The 23,373-nt window shown below is 46.0% G+C and overlaps 1 protein-coding gene and 1 pseudogene across 1 annotated transcript in view; one reads left to right on the top strand and one right to left on the bottom strand.

Moving 5' to 3' along the window:
• Positions 1-23,373, bottom strand: part of slc16a2 (solute carrier family 16 member 2) — a 73,701-nt gene that overhangs the window by 19,599 nt on the left and 30,729 nt on the right. Inside the window, exon 3 of the mRNA XM_078412111.1 lies at positions 9,935-10,364. Coding sequence (XP_078268237.1) covers positions 9,935-10,364 — 430 coding nt within the window. The remainder of the gene's footprint in view (positions 1-9,934; positions 10,365-23,373) is intronic.
• LOC144600466 (uncharacterized) lies at positions 7,385-9,514 on the top strand (annotated as a pseudogene).

Genomic DNA, 23,373 nt, shown 5'->3' with positions numbered 1-23,373 from the left:
CAACAACAACAAAAGTCAGAATCCGAACCACTGGAGTATATAGCGGCTTTACTAGGTAATCAGGAGTCCGAGGGTGACGAGGAACCCTGGACGTGTCCGATCCCCACAGCCCCACAGGCAGAGCCACCGGCTGCGGTGGTGCCAGTCCCGGTTCTACCCTCCCCGCCAGAATATTGGGGACTACCCCCCGATAATGAGACAGCATCAGGGAATATGGATAGGTCCCAGACAAAGGGTTCAGTTGCGCCACGAACAAGAATCCGCACGATCGGCGCTAGAGATTGAGGATACTGCCTACCCTCGCCTTTTTCAGTACACCTCATTCTGCCCAGCAGGCTGAATTATTTGCCCTCATGCAGGCCTGCCACCTTTGCGTTGACCAACGTGCTAATATTTACACCGACTCACGATATGCCTTTGTGGTTGCACATGATTTTGGTAACCTGTGGCAGCGCAAGGCCTTTGTGACTGCAGCAGGCACTCCTATTAAAAATGCCCTGTTTGTCCGAAATCTACTAGCGGGTTTAACACTCCCGAAAACCTTGGCTGTCATTAAATGTAATTCGCATACATCTGTCAGGGATCCCATTTCTTTCGGGAATGCATTGGCTGACACATTGGCACGCACAGAGGCCCTGACCCCTACCATTTTAGTTTCTTCAGGTGAACAGCAGTTTTCTGCAACTACCGCTATGCCCAGTGTTTCGTAATTCTGCCAGCTTCAGGGGGACGCCCCCGAGGCTGAGAGACACCAGTGGAGCCAGGATGGGTGTTCCCCTTGCGAATCTGACTTGCTTTGGGTTACTGCCTCTGGCGAAGTTTGTGTCCCTAACGCGCTTTTACCTGTTTTGTTGCATTATGTGCACTCTCTTACCTCTGCTGGTAAGAGGGGAATGTTGGATGTAATAAATGCTACATGGTATCACCCCAAAATACATTGGGGTTTACAAATTGATTTTATTGAATTGCCACGTGTACATAGTTATAAGTATTGCTTAGTTATTGTTGATGTGTTTAGCTGATGGATTGATTTTGCTATTGATGTTGCTATTTTGCTATTGTTACTCCCGCTATTAGGGGAAGTGCACTCAAGATCTATATGGGATTGTGGTCAATCTGTATTTACTCCATGACATTTATGTAAAGACGATCAGATGATATGCAGAGGAGGCAATGGGACAATACCCTGGAAGGCAGAAAGAATAGGACCCTGCTCAGGATGGTTTAATAAGACCAGAGCTAAACAATTGAGAGAGCAAGCCTATTGGGACATGCTTTGTGCCAGTTTAATTTCCAATGCCTGACAGATGAATTTAGTTTTCCATGTAAGAAGCAGCAGCCATATCAGGGTCAGTCTAGACGAATTCGAGGGTTACATTAGTCGTCCCTACGAGAAGAGATGAGGGGAAGAATAGACTGGAGAAGGGACTCTTGCAGTAGAACGCAGGAGAGCTTTACATGTCCAGCCAACACAGCATGTGCAGTAGAGAAGTATGAAGTACAATGCCCTGAGGGGTGCGGAGGGTATGCAGCAAAAGGACAACTAATGGTTATTACACATAACCAGGGGAAGGTCGATTTGACCACTAAATGGAATGTAAGCATGACTTGTGAAAGAGGAGATGGAACCGCATGGTTGAGTAATCAAACTGCGTTAAGGGAATGGAGCAGAAAGGGCTGGAACGGCTGGGGGCAAGTAGCAGCACTTACATTCTGAAGAAAGATGTTTGGTACCAACGCTACCCAGATAGAAGGAAGGCACCCCCTAGTAATAATCTGGTCAGTACGAGAGACTACCCAGGAATAATCCAATGTAGGACATTTAAGGCGAATGTATACAACTTGTACCCCAATGGTTAGATCCCCGAATGTGTTAAATTTGACCGTCAGGATAGAATATGAATCCAGGAAACAGAGTGAATGTAACATTGCTGAAAGTACAATGGAGGGGTTGGAACTGGAATAGGAACGTTAAATTCCTTCGATATAGAGACCCTACAAAATAAGATACAGACAGTAGGAGGATTGATGGGAGAAGGAATAAAACTACGAAATGCTTGGGATAAAGGATTACAAGAAATGCAATTTTCAGGATGGTTATCTGATGTAATGACTTGGAGACAGAATGAAGAGGTAGAAAAAGAACTGGAAAGGGTAATGCAGAATCAAACGGAGTTAAATTCGAATTACACCCACTGTATGATGAAAGAAATAGTGTCGAGGTTTGGACTACTGTGTACATTGAGCACTTTGGACAATGGACCCTATTTTACAGCCAAAGTTAATGATGAAATGTGCGAACAGTTAAATATCCGCCAGCAGTTCCACTGCGTACAACATCCACAAGCTGCAGGTATAGTGGAACGAGCAAATGGCACATTAAGAAATAAATTGGCCTTGTACTTTGAAAAAATTGGAGGTTACACGGGAATTTTGTTTTTGTCTTTCGGTCCAGGTATTTTTAAATTCATGTTACAAGTTGACAAAGCTTTTAATCAACTTGTCTGTGGGATTCAGCACATGCACCCATATCAGTACTGCAGTTCCCCCAAGACCTCTTAATGGGACTTACTTAATATGTGGGAGCTGGGCATATGTCTGGTTACCAGGACTTTCGCCACGGTATGATCAGGGATCTTATGTGACCTGGACAGGGTGCTGTTATCTTGCTTTTGAACTGTTTATGTATGTGCTGTTATGTTTGTGTGCTATTGTATGTTTGTTCTTAGTACCTGAACTGATGTATGGCACTTTGGTCAACGTGGGTTGTTTTTAAATGTGCTATACATATAAAATTGACTTGACTTAACTAGGAAAATAGGGCCAGATTTAGCCCAAGATCGAATTAATGCTTCAGGGTGGATTGGTTTGGTTTAGAATATTTGTGGGGGCCGATTCTCCATTACGGCAGTATCATTGTGTTAATTGTTGTATTTCAAACGTCATTAGAAACGGGGATGGTGCCGGAAGATTGGCGCATTGCGCATGTTGTGCCTTTGTTTAAAAAAGGTTCTAAAAGTAAACCTAGCAATTATAGACCTGTTAGTTTGACGTCTGTGGTGGGAAAATTAATGGAAAAGATACTTAGGGACAATATATATAATTATTTGGATAAACAAGGCCTGATTAGAAACAGTCAACATGGATTTGTGCCTGGAAGGTCATGTTTGACTAATCTTCTTGAATTTTTTGAAGAGGTTACCAGGGAAATTGATAAGGGCAAGGCTGTGGATGTTGTCTATATGGACTTCAGTAAGGCATTTGACAAGGTTCCACATGGAAGGTTGATTAAGAAGGTTAAATCGTTGGGTATTAATAGTGAGGTTGCAAGATGGATTCAACAATGGCTGAATGGGAGATACCAGAGGGTAATGGTTGACAATTGTATGTCAGGTTGGAGGCCAGTGTCTAGTGGGGTACCCCAAGGATCTGTGTTGGGTCCACTGTTGTTTGTCATTTACATTAATGATCTGGATGATGGTGTGGCAAATTGGATTAGTAAATATGCAGATGATACTAAGATAGGTGGTGTAGTTAATAATGAAGTAGAGTTTCAAAGTCTACAGAGAGACTTGGGCCTTTTGGAAGGGTGGGCTGAAAGATGGCAGATGGAGTTTAATGCTGATAAGTGTGAGGTGCTGCATTTTGGTAGGACAAATCAAAATAGGACGTACAGGGTAAATGGTAGGGAATTGAGGAATGCAGTGGAACAGAGGGATCTGGGAATAACTGTGCATTGTTCCCTGAAGGTGGAATCTCATGTGGATAGGGTGGTGAAGAAGGTGTTTGGTATGCTTGCCTTTATAAATCAGAGCATCGAGTATAGAAGTTGGGATGTAATGTTAAAATTGTACAGGGCATTGGTGAGGCCGAATCTTGAATATGGTGTGCAGTTCTGGTCGCCAAATTATAGGAAGGATGTCGACAAAATGGAGAGGGTACAGAGGAGATTTACTAGAATGTTGCCTGGGTTTCAGCACTTAGGCTACAGAGAGAGGTTGAACAGGTTGGGTCTTTATTCTTTGGAGCGTAGAAGGTTGAGGGGGGACTTGATAGAGGTTTTTAAAATTTTGAGAGGGACGGACAGAGTTGACGTGGGTAGGCTTTTCCCTTTGAGAGTGGGGAAGATTCCAACAAGGGGACATAGCTTCAGAATTGAGGGACAAAAGTTTAGGGGTAACATGAGGGGTAACTTCTTTACTCAGAGGGTGGTGGCTGTATGGAATGGGCTTCCGGTGGAAGTGGTGGAGGCTGGCTCGATTTTATTATTTAAGAGTAAATTGGATAAATGGGTCCCTTTCGGAATGACAGGCAGTGACCAGTGGGGTACCGCAAGGTTCGGTGCTGGGACCCCAGCTATTTACGATATACATTAATGACTTAGACGAAGGGATTAAAAGTACCATTAGCAAATTTGCAGATGATACTAAGTTGGGGGGTAGTGTGAATTGTGAGGAAGATGCAATAAGGCTGCAGGGTGACTTGGACAGGTTGTGTGAGTGGGCGGATACATGGCAGATGCAGTTTAATGTAGATAAGTGTGAGGTTATTCACTTTGGAAGTAAGAATAGAAAGGCAGATTATTATCTGAATGGTGTCAAGTTAGGAGGAGGGGGAGTTCAACGAGATCTGGGTGTCCTAGTGCATCAGTCAATGAAAGGAAGCATGCAGGTACAGCAGGCAGTGAAGAAAGCCAATGGAATGTTGGCCTTCGTAACAAGAGGAGTTGAGTATAGGAGCAAAGAGGTCCTTCTACAGTTGAACCGGGCCCTGGTGAGACCGCACCTGGAGTACTGTGTGCAGTTTTGGTCTCCAAATTTGAGGAAGGATATTCTTGCTATGGAGGGCGTGCAGTGTAGGTTCACTAGGTTAATTCCCGGAATGGCGGGACTGTCGTATGTTGAAAGGCTGGAGCGATTGGGCTTGTATACACTGGAATTTAGAAGGATGAGGGGGGATCTTATTGAAACATATAAGATAATTAGGGGATTGGACACATTAGAGGCAGATAACATGTTCCCAATGTTGGGGGAGTCCAGAACAAGGGGCCACAGTTTGAGAATAAGGGGTAGGCCATTTAGAACGGAGATGAGGAAGAACTTTTTCAGTCAGAGGGTGGTGAAGGTGTGGAATTCTCTGCCTCAGAAGGCAGTGGAGGCCAGTTCGTTGGATGCTTTCAAGAGAGAGCTGGATAGAGCTCTTAAGGATAGCGGAGTGAGGGTGTATGGGGAGAAGGCAGGAACGGGGTACTGATTGAGAGTGATCAGCCATGAAGGGCTGAATGGCCTACTCCTGCACCTATTGTCTATTGTCTATTGTATATGGATCAGAGGGGATTAGAGGGTTATGGTCTGAGTGCAGGTAGATGAGACTAGGTCAGGGAGAGTGGTCGGCGTGGACTGGTAGGGCCGGACAGGCCTGTTTCCATGCTGTAGTTGTTATATGGTTATATTATATGGTTGTGATTCTGTTCATCTGTTATTGCTTCGGTCCATGTATACGCCAAATATTTGTCAATCGGCCACTTTAAAAGACTGTGATTATAGCATAATCAAAGAGGGGAATGTAAGGGCTAACATTACGAATGCAGCAATGTGGGTTTTATTGCAGGAGTGTAAAAGCTCCAGCTCGGATTATTCCTGGGGCATCCTGTTGTCAGCATGGAAGCACGGTTTATGGCTGATCGTATCCTCTGATATCAGCAACTGGCCTCAAAGTTTGGAAGTGTTAAGAAGAACATCTTGCCATATGGACTGCCCTTTCTTCCCAAGAAAGAAGAGGTCACGATGGACACGACGGACACGGAGGTCCCATGATCGCATTGAATGGCGGTGCTGGCTCGAAGGGCTGAATGGCCTACTCCTGCACCTATTGTCTATTGTCTATTGTCTATAAAGATTTATAGGGCGTTGTAAACTTACCATATAAGGCAGTGATGGAAAAATCCTGGCACATGTATTTAGGGTATAAAAGGTGTGTAAATGTAAGCTTTCAGAGAGAGAGACTACACTAGCTTCCTGAGCGTTTCTAAACGCTCCGGTATCTAAGCTCTCTCCCACCTGGGTGAGTAGAATAAAGAGGTTAAATGATTTTGGTTGTCTGACTATTCTGTTAATAGGGCACGAACTACGACACCCGGACACTGTAAGCTCGGACACTGTAGTGCCGGACACTGTAGGCCCGGATACTGTAGGGCTAGGGGGTGCTGGAGGCCTGGACACTGTAGTGCCGGACACCAGGCCCGGACACAGTAGGTCCGGACACTGTAATGTCCCGCCTCCACCATTGGCACTCTGGAACTGCTGCTCTAACTACTGCCCACCGACTTTTTTAATCCTTTGTCCTTTAAAAAGCAGATTCTTACTTGCAAGATTCCTCCTCCTGCTGCTGCCTTCAGTTCAGCTACCTGAATATATAGATCATTTTAAGGCAGAGATTCTTGATTGGTACTGGTGTCTGGGGTTATGGGGAGAAGGCAGGTGAATAGGGTTAGGGAGGAGAGATGGATCAGCCATGATTGAATGTTGTAGTAGTCTTGATGGCCGAATGGTCTAATTCTGCTCCTATCACATATGACCTTATGGATATGTTTACATATGCTGTTGTGCTGCTGCAAGTAAGAATGTCATTGTTCTATCTGGGGCACATGACAATAAAACGGTGGCACAGCAGTAGAGTTGCTGCCTTACAGCGAATGCAGCGACGGAGACTCAGGTTCGATCCTGACTACGGGCGCCGTCTGTACGGAGTTTGTACGTTCTCCCCGTGACCTGCGTGGGTTTTCTCCGAGATCTTCAGTTTCCTCCCACACTCCAAAGACGTACAGGTATGTAGGTTAATTGACTGGGTAAATGTAAAAATTGTCCCTAGTGTGTGTAGGATAGTGTTAATGTGCGGGGATCGCTGGGCGGCACGGACTCGGTGGGCCGAAGGGCCTGTTTCCGCGCTGTATCTCAAAATAAAAAAATCTAAAACACTTGACTCCTGAGCAAGGCAAGTTCTCTCCACTCCTATGATCAACATTCCTCTCTCTGAAGAAGGGTCTCGACCTGAAACGTCACCCATTCCTTTCCTCCGGAGATGCTGTCTGTCCCGCTGTGTTACTCTAGCTTTTCATGTCTATCTTCGGTTTAAACCAGCATCTGCAGTTCCTTCCTACACAAGCATGAAAACATGATCATCCAACTATTTCCTTGGCTGACTGTGGAACAGAAGACAAACCTCCAATATATTAATAACTGTTCTTCAGAGACTGCTAATTTTTAGTTTTTTTTTACAGTGTTTTTTGAATATCCTAAAGTTTGGTAGCTGGCAAAACCATGTCATATTTGTAGCTGCACATTAATTCAAATTTGAGGGCTTTTTTACAAGGTTATGTATCCAAATGGCTGGTTACATTCTAATGATGACATTGAGCCTGAAAAAAATAGCCACCTCTTTACCAACACATCTGCTTCGAACCCACGGCAGCCATTTTGATGCCAAACTGAGGTCTCTTCAGGTTGACTGCAGGAAACTTTCCCCTAAAATCAGAGGTGAATAAAAGTAGAGGAGACAGGCAAAGGATAAGGGGTAAGTGATTTACCATTCAAATAAATCTTTATTGACATTTGTAGTAAGAGCTTCACATGCGAAGATTCTACAGTCGACAGCACTTTGTTTAAAGCTTTGCGCATGAGTCTGCAGTCAACAGCGCTGTGCTTAAAGCTTCATGTGAACAGTTTGCGGCTGGAAGCGCTTTGTTTCCAAAAAGAAGACAAAAACTGCCTTTGCTTGCAGTGCCTGCTTTCTGTGGGAGATGGGAGAGGGAGAAAGGGAGAGAGGAGAAGAGGGAGAGGGGGAGGGAGAGGGGGAGGGGGAGGGAGAGAGAGAGAGGTGCTGCTGTAGAGGGGCCCCGCAAATTGTTTTTGTTCTCTCTCTTCCAAATAAATCTGATTTATTGGGAAGAGAGGATAAATCTCACCCAACCAAATGGATGGGTGAGCCTTTTTCTGCTCTGCTAGTCAGATCCTTGAACCTGCTCCCTTGTAACAATTGGCGTAGTCGGCAGGATCTGGAGAATAGCAGAGCAAATGTTTGGTAAAAAAACAATCGATGCAGTGGAGTAGTGCATTCCGGGGTGGACCAACATTGCAGATGGACCTGGGATCAGCACACTGGGGCAGAGAGATGTGAAAGGACATTTTACAATAGACTGGCTCGCACGAAGCAGACACGATGCATGGGCGCACTGAGAAGAAGCCTGAAGAAGGGTCTGTGGGCGATTGCAATCCCCATGCTGCCCTCTCCCTGAGCTCTCATGCAGAAAACACCACTCACACCTACCAACATGCACCACCACCAAGACGCTCCACGCCCGAAATAAAAGGATTGCAACTGCCGAGGCCGTGACCCAGAGCAAACAGTGAAGGACACAGCAGGCAGTGACTGCAGCACGCAGGAGGATTGCCGGGGCACGGAGGGTTCAGCCAGGGGCAGGCTGGGCGAGGGAGAAGCGTGGACGTGGAGTGTGAGTGTGACACCCCTCGCAGGGCGTGCACCGTGTTCACAGCCCAACACGTCCACCAACTGGAGGCCAAGTCCAAGCAGCAAACCTACCTGGGAGAGGAGCAAGTTGGCCACCCTGCTCCACCTTCCGTGATTCAGGCGAAGACCTGCTTTCACAACCGCAGCGTGAAGTTGAGGCGCCAGCGCTTCGTGTCGTTTGCCACGCCTGCGTGGTTGACCCATTCGGTGCCGATGAGGAACCTGCCCTTCACTCCATGCACCTTCCCCGGGTTCCACACAAATGACCCCCAAGGGGTAACTTTTTCACACAGAAGTTTGAATTTGATATAGAACAGTTGATAGAAAGACTGCAATCAACAATAATTTCATGTCATCAATCAATTCTAAATGCTGGACAGTCTCACCGCTGGTTAACTGGCCTTCGGACAGAGAATATGCTGCAGTTCCCCGTTCCCTAAAGAATGATGACATCTCGGATGTCCTGTTATAGAACACCTCATCTTGGGCATAGATGCGGTGTAGACGGAGGAATTGGGAGTAGGGGATAGAGCCTTTGCAGGAAGCAGAGTGAGGAGAAGTGTAGTTGAGATAGTTGTGGGAGTCAGTGGGTTTGTAATAGACGTCAGTCAATAGTCTATCTTCTGTGATGGAGACTGTGAGATCAAGAAAGGGGAGGGAGGTGTCGGACATGGTCCAAGTAAATTTGAGTGCAGGATGGAATTGTTGGTGAAGTTGATGAAGTCCATGAGTTCTGAATGGGTGCAATTATCTTATTTTTGTTCTCTCTCTTGCCAATAAATCTGATTTGTAACTAAACGGATGGGTGAGCCTTTTTCTGCTCTGGTAACCAGTCGGGTTCTCACTGATCATGTCGATGTCGAAGAACTTCTCATCTCCCGAAATGATGCACCTGCAGAGCCTCAAGTTGGTGCCAATTCACACGCCTGGCGTCAGTCAGATCCTGCAACCTGATCCCTTGCAACAACACTGTTGTGAGGTGGTGTGAATCCTTCAAAATTAATTCAACTTTTGTACACAGGTTTGAGGTGAAGGGGAAAAGATTTAATAGGAATCTGAGGGGTAACTTTTTCACACAAAGGGTGGTGGGTGTATGGAACAAGCTGCCAGGGGAGGTAGTTGAGGCAGGGATTAGCGCAACATTTAAGAAACAGTTAGACAGGTTCATGGATAGGACAGGTTTGGAGGGATATGAGCCAAACGCTGGCAGGTGGGGCTAGTGTAGTGGGGACATGTTAGCCTGTGTGGGCAAGTTGGGCTGAAGGGCCTGCTTCCACGCTGCATGACCATATAGTGTAGTTATCAATCTAATTTAGCAGAGGAGTAGAAGGTTTTCATTGCACAATGTTTTTCAGGATAGTGTTTACAATTTATGACAGAAAAACCCTTCCAGGTTTGCTGTACTTACCAAATGAACGTATGGCACAAAGTAGCCGAGGACAGCAGTGGCAATTCCAAAGGCCCAAACTCTGTATGTTACGTTCCTGAAGACTCTCAAATTAAGGTATCTCCTGTACTGATGCAAACACGTCAAGCATTTCGTTGAGCTAGTCTTCAAAGGAAGCACGGGTTTGTATGTCAAGGTGAGAAATATCTGAATAAAGAAGAAGACACTGAGAATCTGCAGAGTGTGAGCCAGACCCAAGGCATCGCCAATCTTTGTCAAAAGCAGAGGCATGGTAATGGAAAACACGCTGCTCCCTGCCGTCATCACTCCATTGGCCAGGCCCAAATGACGTCGGAAGTAATGACCGAGGATGACTAGCGATGGCTGGAAAGCAAAAGACGACCCACATCCAAAGAGAATTCCATAGGTGAAATACCTCATCTCCAGCGACCTGTCAAACACAATGAAGAGGTGCAATAGATCAGGTGGCTGCTCTCCTTAATGAAAAGTACTTGCCTTTATTCTGGATAACACGTCCCTCAAAGACCATCGCAAAGCTGTGAAGGATTTCATTTAATAAAGTCAAATGAGTCCAGAACCAGGGGCCACAGTCTAAGAATAAAGGGGAGGCCATTTAAAACTGAGGTGAGAAAAAACCTTTACACCCAGAGAGTTGTGAATTTGTGGAATTCTCTGCCAGAGGACAGTGGAGGCCAATTCACGGGATGAATTTAAAAGAGAGTCAGATAGAGCTCGTTAGATAGAGCTCTAGGGGCTAGCGGAATCAAGAGATTATGGGGAGAAGGCAGGCACGGGTTACTGATTGCGGATGATTAGCCATGATCACAATGAATGGCGGTGCTGGCTCGAAGGGCCAAATGGCTTCCTCCTGCAGCTATTTTCTATGTTTCTATGATGCAGGCCAGTTCAGTCCCAGGGAAAGCACCGCGCGCCCATTTACACTCAGCAGATAATGATCCGATCCATGCATGTGGCACGGTGTTATTGATATTAGGGCACAACTTGTGCACGCTGCTACAATGGCCATCTCCAACAATGGCAAGTCTAATCATCTGCTACCTGACATTTATTTGCACCACCTTTGTGGAATCCAGCACCAACATCCTGAGGGTCCTCAAACTAAAAGCAACTGAAGCAACCACCAGAATTCAGCGGCTGCAACAGAAGCTCAGAGGCTGGGTACGTGTGCAGAGTGATCTCCCTCCCAATACTATGAAACCTTCCCAACATGTACGAGGTACGAGCCTGCAGTGTAATAGAAAAACCTTTGCTTGCCTCTCATTCTAACACTCAAGAATCCTGGCATCATCCTGGTCGGGGCAGCTGGCTAGAGTTGGCAGCCATTCGCTACCCTAAACTGTAATTTTCTCCATCACTAGAGAAACGATGATGGCAGCTCGTGCTGTCAACAGGATCCACAGCACCAATGCACTACATGTCACAGTACATCCCTCTCAATTGGTATCTACTACACACTGTGAATTTTAAATTTCACCTGGTGTGCAGTTTACTCTGAAGATAGACACAAAATGCTGGAGTAACTCAGCGGGTCAGGCAGCATCTCTGGAGAGAAGGAATGGGTGACTTTTCAGGCTGAGACCCTTCTTCAGACCCTAGTCTACTTTGTTACCCAGAGTCACATGATTAGCAAATTAGACCAGTTTTAAACCCTGCTTTCCCTTTCCAATTTGAATAGCAAAAAGAATGGTACATATACTGTATATATATGAATGAGTCTAAGCTTCAGTGTCCAATTGGGAAAGGTACCTGATGCACAGCAACGTACAGCATACCAGAGGGGCAGAACATTTCCCTGATCCTCAATCGGAGTCCTGCTGAGAGATCGTCAACGAGCGTCATTAACTGTTCTCTCACCAGTGATGCTGCCTGATCCGTTGAGCATTTCCTCTTTCTACTTCACATATCCATGATCCACAGACTTTCCTTTTGCAGAAGCCGTGCTATTAGAATTATTTACACGGACCAAAGTCTTTCAGCCCAACTTGTCCAGACTGCAACAGTAATGGCGGCTCTTTGCAGTTTTTCACAGTTACTCTGGCTAGTTAGATGTGGATTCAGGTTTAACATTGTCATGTGCAGCAAGACAGGAGAAAAGCTTTGCGTTTCATGGTACCTAATCAAATCAGACAATACTATACATGCACACAATCACGCCAAACTCGTGTATAATAGAATAAAGAAAAGATGCAGAGTACGGAATTAATTTTCAGCCTGGTGGCACAACACAGTGACACAGTGCAATGCCTGCTAAAAGGCAGAGGAGAATCGGCCTGCACCCTAGCTCATGGCAAGACCATTCAGATGTCCGATAACAGTGCAAAAGGTGTTCCTAGGTCTGATGGTGCGTGCTTTGAAGCTTCTGTATCTTCTGTCTGATGGGAGTGGGTAGGAGAAGGAATGACTGGGGTGGGAAAGGTCTTTGAATGTTATGACTGCTTTCTGGAGGCACTGTGGTGTGGAGATGGGGGTCAATGGTGGGAAGTCTGGTCTATGTGACCAGGAAGACTGGGTTACATCCACAACTCTCTGCAACTTCTTGCGAATTTGGGCAGACGTGATCCCAAAGCAAGCTGTGCAGCAAGCTAACAGTGATCTCTCAACAGTGCATCTGTAGCTGCTGGTAGAAGTTATTGGAGACATGCTGAAGTTCCCCAGTCCCCTGAGAAAGTTGGTGGGTCTTCTTGGCTGTCCCTTCAGTGTGGTTGGTCTACGACAAACCGTTGCTAATATTTATCCCAAGGAACTTGAAACTCTCGACCATTTGCACTTTGGCACCATTGATGCAGATTGGGACATGTACTCACACCACACGGTAGAGCTCCTGTCTGACAGCTCCAGAGACCCAGGTTTGATCCTGACCACGGGTGCTTGTCTGTACGGAGTTTATACCTTCTCCCTGTGACCTGCACAGGTTTTCTCGAGATCTTCGGCTTCCTCCCACACTCCAAAGGCATACAGGTTTGTAGGTTAATTGGCTTGGTATAAATGTAAATTGTCCCTAGTGTGTGTAGATAGTGGATGCAATAGATGAGGTTGGAGGAGGTGCAGGTGAACCTTTGTCTCACCTGGAAAGACTGTTTGGGTCCTTGGATGAAGTTGAGGGGGGAGGTAAAGGGACAGGTGTTGCATCTCGTGCGGTTGCAGGGGAAAGTGCCCGGGGTTGGGGTGGTTTGGGTAGGAAGGGACGAGTGGACCAGAGAGTTACAGAGGGAACGGTCTCTGCGGAACGCAGAGAGGGGAGGGGATGGGAAGATATGGCCAGTGGTGGGGTCCCGTTGTAGGTGACGGAAATGTTGGCGGATGATTTGTTAGATCCGTTGGCTGGTTGGGTGGAAGGTGAGAACGAGGGGGATTCTGTCCTTGTTGCGAATGGGGGCAGGGGGAGGGGGAGGGGGAGCAAGAGTGGAGCTGCGGGATGTAGAAGAGACCCTAGTGAGAGCCTCATCTATAATGGAAGAGGGGAAGCCCCGTTTACTGAAGAATGAGGACATCTCTGAAGCCCTAGTGTGAAACACCTCATCCCGGGCGCAGATGCGGCGTAGACGGAGGTATTGGGAGTAGGGGATAGACTTTTTGGGAAGAAGACGGGTGGGAAGAAGTATAGTCCAGATAGCTGTGCGAGTCAGTGGGTTTATAGTAGATGTCAGTCACTAGTCTGTCTCCTGTGATGGAGATGGTGAGGTCCAGAAACGGGAGGGAGATGTCGGAGATAGTCCAGGTATATTTAAGGGCAGGATGGAAATTGGAAGTGAAGTGTATGAAGTCAGTGAGTTCTGCATGGGTACAAGAGGTAGCACCAATGCAGTCGTCGATGTAGCGGAGGTAGAGTTCGGGGATGGGGCCGGTGTACGCCCGGAACAGGGATTGTTCGACGTACCCGACAAAGAGGCCCATGCGAGTGCCCATAGCTACGCCTCTGGTTTGGAGGAAGTGGGAGGAGTTAAAGGAGAGTGGGAGGAGTCAAAGTCGGGGTAGGTCCACTGAGAATATTATTACCAATTATTTTTTTTTTCTTATTATGCAACACAGATGATCGAACCCGGGTCTGTGGTGCTGGAAGGCAGCAACTCTACCGCTACGCCATCGTGCGAGCCCTTAATCTTAAAATAAATTGTAAAAAATTATAATCCAGAGCAAAAATCAGTGGTACAATAGGCACCTTCAAGCCAGATTAACTCAGCAAAATCCTAATTAAAAGTTATAAAGATATTGATGAGCAAGATAACTACTACTGACTGAAACAAAAGGACAGGTGGTTTCTAGTGGCTATGCAAATGGAAATTACCGTGGCTGGAATTTGCTCTTCAAGTTTAAGAATAAGGGGTAGGCCATTTAGAATGGAGATGAGGAAAAATGTTTTCACTCAGAGAGTTGTAAATCTGTGGAATTCTCTGCCTCAGAAGGCAGTGGAGGCCAATTCACTGGATGCTTTCAAGAGAGAGTTGGATAGAGCTCTTAAGGATAGCGGATTCAGGGGGTATGAGGAGAGGGCAGGAACGGGGTACTGATTGTGGATGATCAGCCATGATCACATTGAATGGCGGTGCTGGCTTGAGGGGCCGAATGGCCTCCTCCTGCACCTATTGTCTATTGATGACCTGGAGTTTGAGCTTTGGACCCAGCAATCAACCAGAGGAGGGGGAAATTATCTGAATGCTGTGTTCCAGAGAACAATAACACAGTTTAAGTCAAGTGCTGAAGAATCAGTCACTGGTCAGGGACAGAAAGGTGCGATCGGGAAGAAAGTGGTGGCACGGTGGCGCAGCGGTAGAGTTGCTGCCTTACAGCGAATGCAGCGCCGGAGACCCGGGTTCGACCCTGACTACGGGCGCTGTCTGTACGGAGTTTGTCCATTCTCCCCGTGATCTGCGTGGGTTTTCTCCGGGATCTTCGGTTTCCTCCCACACTCCAAAGGCGTACAGGTTTGTAGGTAAATTGGCTTGATAAAAGTAAAGAAATTGTCCCTAGTGGGTGTAGGATAGTGTTATTGTGCGGGGATCACTGGTCGGCGGGGACCCGGTGGGCCGAAAGGGCCTGTTTCCGCGCTGTATCTCTAAACTAAACTAAAAAAGGCAAGCATTGTGATTCATCAGTAGAAGTGCAGGAGGTTCAGCTTTAACATAGCCAGTAGATTCACGTTTTATAGCAATTACTTGGATTAAAATACCATGGCTGCTAGAAATTGAAATCAAAACAGAAAAATCTGGAAACATTCAGCATGTCCTGTCATTGGTATTCCAATGATAAAATTGTCTACATTCCAGAAGTTTCATTTCGTCCATTCAATTGATTTGCTTTATTTACATAAAAAATGTGAAGGAAATTCAATACAAACACTCACCAGAACCAACCTCTCCATAAAACAAATCTGAGTGGAATCACAGTAAAGATACAGACCTCCATTTCTAGCCACTGGGTACCAGTATTGTAAATGATCAAAGCAGTGCACCACCTCCCAAACTGTCCCAAACGTCACCCATTCCTTCTCTCCATTCCCACACTCCAAAGACGTACAGGTATGTAGGTTAATTGGCTGGGTAAATGTAAAAAAAAAAAAAAAAAATTTGTCCCTAGTGGGTGTAGGATAGTGTTAATGTACGGGGATCGTTGGGCGGCACGGACTTGGTGGGCCGAAAAGGCCTGTTTCCGGCTGTATATATATATGATATGATATGATATGATATGATATGATATGATATGATATGATATGATATGATATGATATGATATGATATGATATGATATGATATGATATGCTGCCTGTCCCGTTGAGTTACTTCAGCATTTTGTGTCTGTCTTCGGTGTAAACCAGCATCTGCAGTTCCTTCCTACACACCCACCCACCCTGTCAGACTGCTCTTGCAACATCTCTGAACAAGTCTGTTATTCCCACTTTCACCTCATCAGTCACTTCAGGAGCTACCAGACTGGTTACCAAACACATTATGCTTGAAGGATTGCCTAAGAAGCAGTAGATGTACTGATTTACCTTTCCCAGATCTACCACGACTTACTACCTGAACTTATTCCAGATCAGGTCTGGTCCAGAGGGCAGCACAGTGGCACAGCGGTAGAGCTGCTGCCTTACAGCGCCAGAGACCCGGGTTCGATCTCGACTATGGGTGCTGTCGGTATGGGATTTGTATGTTCTCCCCGTGACCTGCTTGGGTTTACTCCAAGATCTTTGGATTCCTCCCATTCTTCAAAGCAACATAGAAACATAGAAAATAGGTGCAGGAGTAGGCCATTCAGCCCTTTTAGCCAGCACCGCCATTCAATATGATCATGGCTGATCATCCAGAATTAGTACCCTGTTCCTACGTTTTCCCCATGTCACTTGATTCAGTCGGCCAGGTTTGTAGGTTAATGGTATTGGTTTAATTGTAAGTTGTCCCTAGTGTGTGTAGGATAGTGTTAATGTGCAGGGATCGCTGGTCAGTGCGGACTCGTTGGGCCGAAGGGCCTGTTTCCGTGCTGTATCTCTAAACTAAATTAACAAAATCATTGTGGCACAACTGTGCAATGTAGGAGGCACGAAGTAATATTGATGTGTGTATGGATGTGGTGAAGGGAAGGAGGCAGGGGAAAGTCACAAAATAATTGAAAACAACTGAACCAAACATTGCCTGTTCTAAATCCCACCAAGGACTTCGAACATGCCTGACATTCAAAGACATTCTAAAACTATGGAAACCAATTGAATTTGAAAAATCTTAATATATTAAGCATTAAAAATCACAAATCCTTAAAAATAAATTATAGAGTTTGAATTAATTGACTGTTGTAGAAAAAAATGTGAACAAATAAATTAGCCTGCACCTCAACAACTCTTCCCCTCTCCTGTCAGAGTGAAGCCACACGCCAACTACCCTGCACATCAACAACTCCTCTCCACTCCTGTCAGAGTGAGGCCACACGCAAATTGGAGGAACAGCACCTCGTATTTCGCTTGGGCAGCTTACACCCCAGCGGTATGAACATTGACTTCTCTAACTCCATTGCATTCTGCCCCCCCCCCCCCCCCCCCCCACCCTGGTCATCCTGCCAATTCCACTGTTCGCATTCATACTGTTATCACCTCTTCCAAAGCCAACAATGGACCACTGTGGGCTCCACCTCTCTTTGGTGATCGGTATCGACTCTGATTTGTTTTGAACCTCTTCATATCTCTAGTTTCCCTCCCCCCAACTCTCTGTCAGAAGGTATCACCCCAAACATCGTCTATTGCTTTTCTCCGAAGAAGCTGCTTGTCCCACTGAGTTACTCCAGCATTTTGTGTCCAACTCCTCTCTCTTCATGTATATTCTTTCATCAGATCTAAGCTGCCACAGTTTTAGTTTAGTTTAGAGATACAGCACAAAAACAGGCCTTTCGGCCCACCAAGTCCGCGCCGACCAACGATCCCTGCACACTAACATTATCCAAGGGACAATTTACATTTATATCAAGCCAATTAACCTACAAACCTGCACGTCTTTGGAGTGAGGGAGGAAACCAGAGCTCCCGGTGAGAACCAGAGCTCCTGTAGAAAACGTACGCAGGTCACAGGGAGAACGTACAAACTCCATACAGACAAGCACCCGTAGTCAGGATTGAACCCAGGTCTCTAGCGCTGTAAGGCAGCAACTCTACCGCTGCGCCACTTGTTGTTGCCGCACAAGGATTGAGGGGCAGATTCCGAGTGCAACTGCTGAGTGATTGCAACAAGTTCTCACCCACCGTTCTTTCTAGTCCGACACTCATTAGGAGAGATTTAAGAAGGACCTCAGGGGCAACCCTTTCCCTCAGAGCGCGGTCCATATCTAGAACAAGCTGCCAGAGGAAGCTCTAGAGGCAGACACAATTATGCCATTCAATATGTACGTTCTCCCCGTGACCTGCGTGGGTTTTCTCCGAGATCTTCAGTTTCCTCCCACACTCCAAAGACGTACAGGTCTGTAGGTTAATTGGCTTGGTAAATGTAAAAATTGTCCCTAGTGGGTGTAGGATAGTGTTAATGTGCGGGGATCGCTGGTCGGCGCGGACCCGGTGGGCAGAAAGGGCCTGCTTCCGCACTGTATCTCTAAACTAAACTAAACTAAAGACATTTTGCCAGATATATGGATAGGAATGGTTTGGAGGGTATGGAGCAAATATTGGCAAAAGGGGGTAGCACACAATGCCACCTGGGTCAGCACGGACAAGGTGTGCTGAAGGATCTATTTCCATGCTGCGTAGACTTTGACTCTATTAAAGCACACAGGGAAATCCCAGCATTGCCCAGCGCGCAGGTTTGGAACTCAGGCCTTCACACAGACATCTCACCAGTGCTCGGAGACGCTGCCAAATTCAGGACTGAATTCAAGTCAAGTCAAGTCAACTTTATTTGTCACATACAAAAACAAGATGTGCAGTGAAATGAAAGTGGCAACGCCTGCGGATTGTGCTAAAACTACAAAACAGAATAGAAAAACATATTTAAATTTGTCAGATCACTCTGGTTAATAATTGTTACCCAAGAATAAATGAACCCATTTAGAACTGAGATGTGGAAAAACTTTTTCAGTCAGATTAGAACTGAGATGAGGAAAAACTTTTTCAGTCAGAGAGTTGTAAATCTGTGGAGTTCTCTGCCTCAGAAGGCAGTGGAGGCCAATTCTCTGAATGCATTCAAGAGAGAGCTAGATAGAGCTCTTAAGGATAGTGAAGTCAGGGAGTATGGGGAGAAGGCAGGAACAGCGTACTGATGGTGAGAGGTGGTGAGAGGCTGCATGCCTGAAGTTCAAATAGGGACTCAAAATAAGGAAGTATTGTTTATTAATTGCAGGGTGTGACTGCACCAAGATCTCTCTTCAGCAATGATACTACTTTGAAAACAATGCCAGTTCATTTGCGCAAGCACTGCAGATGTATCCATTCCAACCACCACACCTTAACTTTCCCAAAAGTCATTTGAGGGTATATCCAGTAATTGCATTACTCAATTACAATGCAAAGACTCCTGCATGATTAAATAGTCCCCAGTTATCGTATATGGGCAACTAAAGAAGGGCTAATTGAGAGAGATGGGGAGCTGTACAGTAGCCCACAATGACTCCAGGTCCTGGTGAGAGGAGGGAGCAGCTTCGGAAAGTCTTGCCTCCACGCCTCCCTCCAACTCTGCGCATTTATTAAAGAATACTGTTGACTTAAATGTGCCAACTTAAGGTGGTTGGCACAGCAACCCCAAGCAACATGGGGAAATGTTTTTCATTCGCGAAAAACCTGTTCACTTGGCCTAGCTGTGCTGTGAAATGTAAATAAATGTGCTGATGACTTTTAAAGGTTACTTGAATAAATACTTGAAGGGAAAAAAAACATTTGGAAAGTTCTGGAAGAACAGGAGAGTGAAACGAATTAGCTATCTTTCTCAAAGAGCCAGAACGGGCACACGCAACCACGTGGATAAACTGAGTGTGCAGAGGGTGAAACCAGTGAGTGTGTTTTTATCAAGCATGGATTATCAGAGAAAGTGGGTGACGTGAAAGAGTACGCCCTGCTGGCACAACATCAAGGCTGGGCATGACGCAGTTATGAAGCTACCTCTTTTTAAACAAGAAATTGATCGATATCTAAAGAGACAATGTTTACAGGGTTCTGGGGAAAGAGCAGGGTGGGGGATTATTGCATTTCTCCATTCCAGGCAGCGTAGCGTGCCAGAGAAAATGCCATCCCTCCAAGCCGTGACATGCTACGGTTCCCAACCAGAAAACAATCACCTCAGTGGATGTTTCTTATTCTTCTTTGAAAATGTAAAATATTGTCCAGAATGCCAAAAGGATGCAGAGGGCTCAGGCATGAAACATGTGACTGAACATCAATCATGTCACTGCCTCTGGCACAAACTCAAATCACTGACATTCACTTCACCAGACTGTGAAACAATTCCATCTCTCTGACATAAATACATTACTCTTTTATATGTGTGTGCGTGTGTATATATACATATGTATGCGTGTATACATGCATGTGTGTGTGTGTATGTGTGTACATACATGTGGGTGTGTGTATGTGCATGTATGTGTGCGTGCATGTATGTGTGCACGTGCATGTATGCACATGCATGTATGTACATGCATGTGTGTGTATGTACATGCATGTATGTACATGCATGTGTGTGTATGTGCGTGTGTGTACGTGCATGTGTGTGTGTATGTGTGTACGTGCATGTATGTGTGTACGTGCATGTGTGTATGTACATGCATGTGTGTGTATGTGCATGTGCATGTAGGTGCAGGAAAATAACTGCAGATGCTGGTACAAATCGAAGGCATTACAAAATGTTGGAGTAACTCAGCGGGTCAGGCAGCATCTCTGGAGAGAAGGAATGGGTGACGTTTCGGGTCGAGACCCTTCTTCAGACTGATGTCGGGGGGTGGGAGGGGCGGTACAAAGAAAGGATATAGGTGGAGACAGGAAGACAGTGGGAGAACTGGGAAGGGGGAGGGGAAGAGAGGGACAGAGGAACTATCTAAAGTTAGAGAAGTCAATGTTCATACCGCTGGGCTGTAAGCTGCCCAAGCTAAATATGAGGTGCTGTTCCTCCAATTTGCGGTGGGCCTCACTACGACACTGGAGGAGGCCCATGACAGAAAGGTCAGACTGGGGGTGGGAGGGGGAATTGAAGTGCTCAGCCACCGGGAGATCAGGTTGGTTAAGGCGGACTGAGCGAAGGTGGTGAGCAAAAAGATCACCGAGCCTGCGTTTGGTTTCGCCGATGTAATAAAATTGACATCTAGAGCAGCGGATACAATAGATGGGGTTGGAGGAGGTGCAGGCGAACCTCTACCTCACCTGGAAAGACTGTTTGGGTCCTTGGATGGAGTCGAGGGGGGAGGTAAAGGGACAGGTGTTGCATCTCTTGAGTTTGCTGGGGAAAGTGCCTGGGGAGGGGGTGGTTTGGGTAGGAATGGACCAGTGGACCAGGGAGTTACGGAGGGAACGGTCTCTGCGGAAAGCAGAAAGGGGAAGAGATGGGAAGATATGGCCAGGAGGTGACGTAAATGTTGGAGGATGATTTGTTGGATATGCTGGCTGGTGGGGTGGAAGGTGAGGACAAGGGGGTTTCTGTCCTTGTTACGAATGGGGGGAGGGGGTGCAAGAGCGGAGCTGCGGGATATAGAAGAGGCCCGAGTGAGAGCCTCATCTTTAGCCCTTTGATTTGACACTTCAATGCTTTTCAAAGTTCACACATCCACTAATGGATCTGCTGGCTATTATGAGAAGGACACGCAAAATCCCCACAGTCTCACTGATTCTTCTGCTTCACCGATCCTAATAATAATATTGTTTTAAGTTCCATTGCTAACTCTCCAGGATCGCCATGGAGACCACAGAAAGCAGTGAGCAGTCTCTGTTATGAGCAACCAAAGAACAAAATCATAGAGGCATTAAAAAAAAAGTCTACTAAGTATGTTGGACATGCATTTAGAGGGTGTTATAGACAATAGGTGCAGGAGGAGGCCATTCGGCCCTTTGAGTCAGCACCACCATTCAATGTGATCATGGCTGATCATTCTCAATCAGTACCCCGTTCCTGCCTTCTCCCCATACCCCCTGACTCCGCTATCCTTAAGAGCTCTATCTAGCTCTCTCTTGAATGCATTCAGAGAATTGGCCTCCACTGCCTTCTGAGGCAGAGAATTCCACAGATTCACAACTCTCTGACTGAAAAAGTTTTTCCTCATCTCCGTTCTAAAAAAGTTTTTCCTCATCTCCATTCTAAAAAGGTTTTTCCTCATCTCCGTTTGGCATCTAAATGGAAAATTACGACCCCATTCGTTATTCAGTTTGGTTGGGGAGGTCACAAGCCATAATCGTGGACAGGTTGAGTGACCAGTGATGGGTTTGCAGCAGTTAAGGGCTGAAATCAGATGTTGACATCCAGGGAGATGTTCCATGTAGACCTGGTCTTGTGGTTTACAAAATGCACAAGGAAGGAAAGCACACGTTTGAAGTAAAACAGAGCTCAACAAATGTTGTGAATATGAAATAAGCATTGAAATATAAGAGCTAGTCAGCAGACAAATGTGACCCGAACCAGTCCCAACATAGGAACCTATCTGAAATTTTAAGCTCTCCATAAACCCATTGGTCTGGTGTATGTTTCCAACAATCCAGTTTATGCATTGCTGCGATTTCCGGTCAGGTGGAGGAAATTGTAATTGATGAGAATAGGAATCGCACCAAAGCTGACTCATCAACAGATGTTGGTTGTATGAGCCAAGCTACCATTGATGTATTCCACAAAAAGACTCACAGAAATAGCACAGGGCGGCACGGTGGCACAGCGGTAGAGTTGCTGCCTATCAGCGCCAGAGACCCGGGTTTGATCCTGACTACGGGTGCTGTCTGTACGGAGTTTGTACGTTCTCCCTGGGACCGCGTGGGCTTTCTCCAGGAGCTTCGGTTTCCTCCCACACTCCAAAGATGTACAGGTTTGTAGTTTAATTGTCGTCAGTAAAAATTGTAAATTGTCCCTCGCATGTCGGATAGTGGTAGTGTACGGGGTGATTGCTGGCTGGCGTAGACTCGGTGGGCCGAAGGGCCTGTTTCCACGCGGTATCTCTAAAGTAAACTAAATGATTTGTGAAAAGCCACAGCAATTTCGTGTGTACTTTATCAATCGGAACATTAAACTTCTATGTTCTTGACAAGCACTCTTGCAGAACAAGCACCACTTCACCTGCACCACAACCACTAGCTGGAGTGGAACTTTACCATCAGCAACCTTCACAGCTATGGAGCACAGTGAAAGGTTCTTTGTCCAGCCAATGTCAGCTGTCAAACACTAATCCCATTTTATTATCACCGTAATCATAATCATAATCATACTTTATTGAACTGAACTGAATCAAATGTGCTTGCATCAGCACTCAATACTAACATTGTCTCAGCTTCTCTATATGTTGCTTCCAAAGTATGGGTCCAAGTGATAATCAAATCAGCTCGAGAATGCAATTTAAGAAATATTCTCACCTCACCTTAAAATCTGTAACCTTTAAACAGTTAAACTCACTATTATCCATGTAAGCAGTAAAGTCGAAATCAAAAAGAACAAAGAGTTACTTGCAGTCAGTGATTTCCAAACCTTCCTGGTAACCAAGAGTTAAACTCCTCACAGAACATTAGAAAAACAAAATAGGTCAGTGAAATGGATTACAGTCTGAGGTTCTGTGTGCGCAAGGGGCCGGATTGGGGGAAGAGAAAGAAAAGCTTAAACCGGGGCTGCTGGCTGCTACTCTCGTGTATTTAGTTTACGAAGCTAATGGTGTTACTGCCACAGCTACACGCATTAAATGCGGCAATGGTAAAACAGAACATTGCACTGCAGCGAATGACAAAGGGGCCCAGCTGTGGCACCATCTCACAGTGCAGGCCATCAAAGGCAGAGCTCCTGGT

The sequence above is a fragment of the Rhinoraja longicauda genome, chromosome 15 (genome assembly GCF_053455715.1).
Source record: "Rhinoraja longicauda isolate Sanriku21f chromosome 15, sRhiLon1.1, whole genome shotgun sequence".
NCBI lineage: Eukaryota > Metazoa > Chordata > Chondrichthyes > Rajiformes > Arhynchobatidae > Rhinoraja > Rhinoraja longicauda.
Note: the sequence above shows the minus strand (reverse complement) of the source record. Positions and strands in the feature narration are given on the sequence as shown.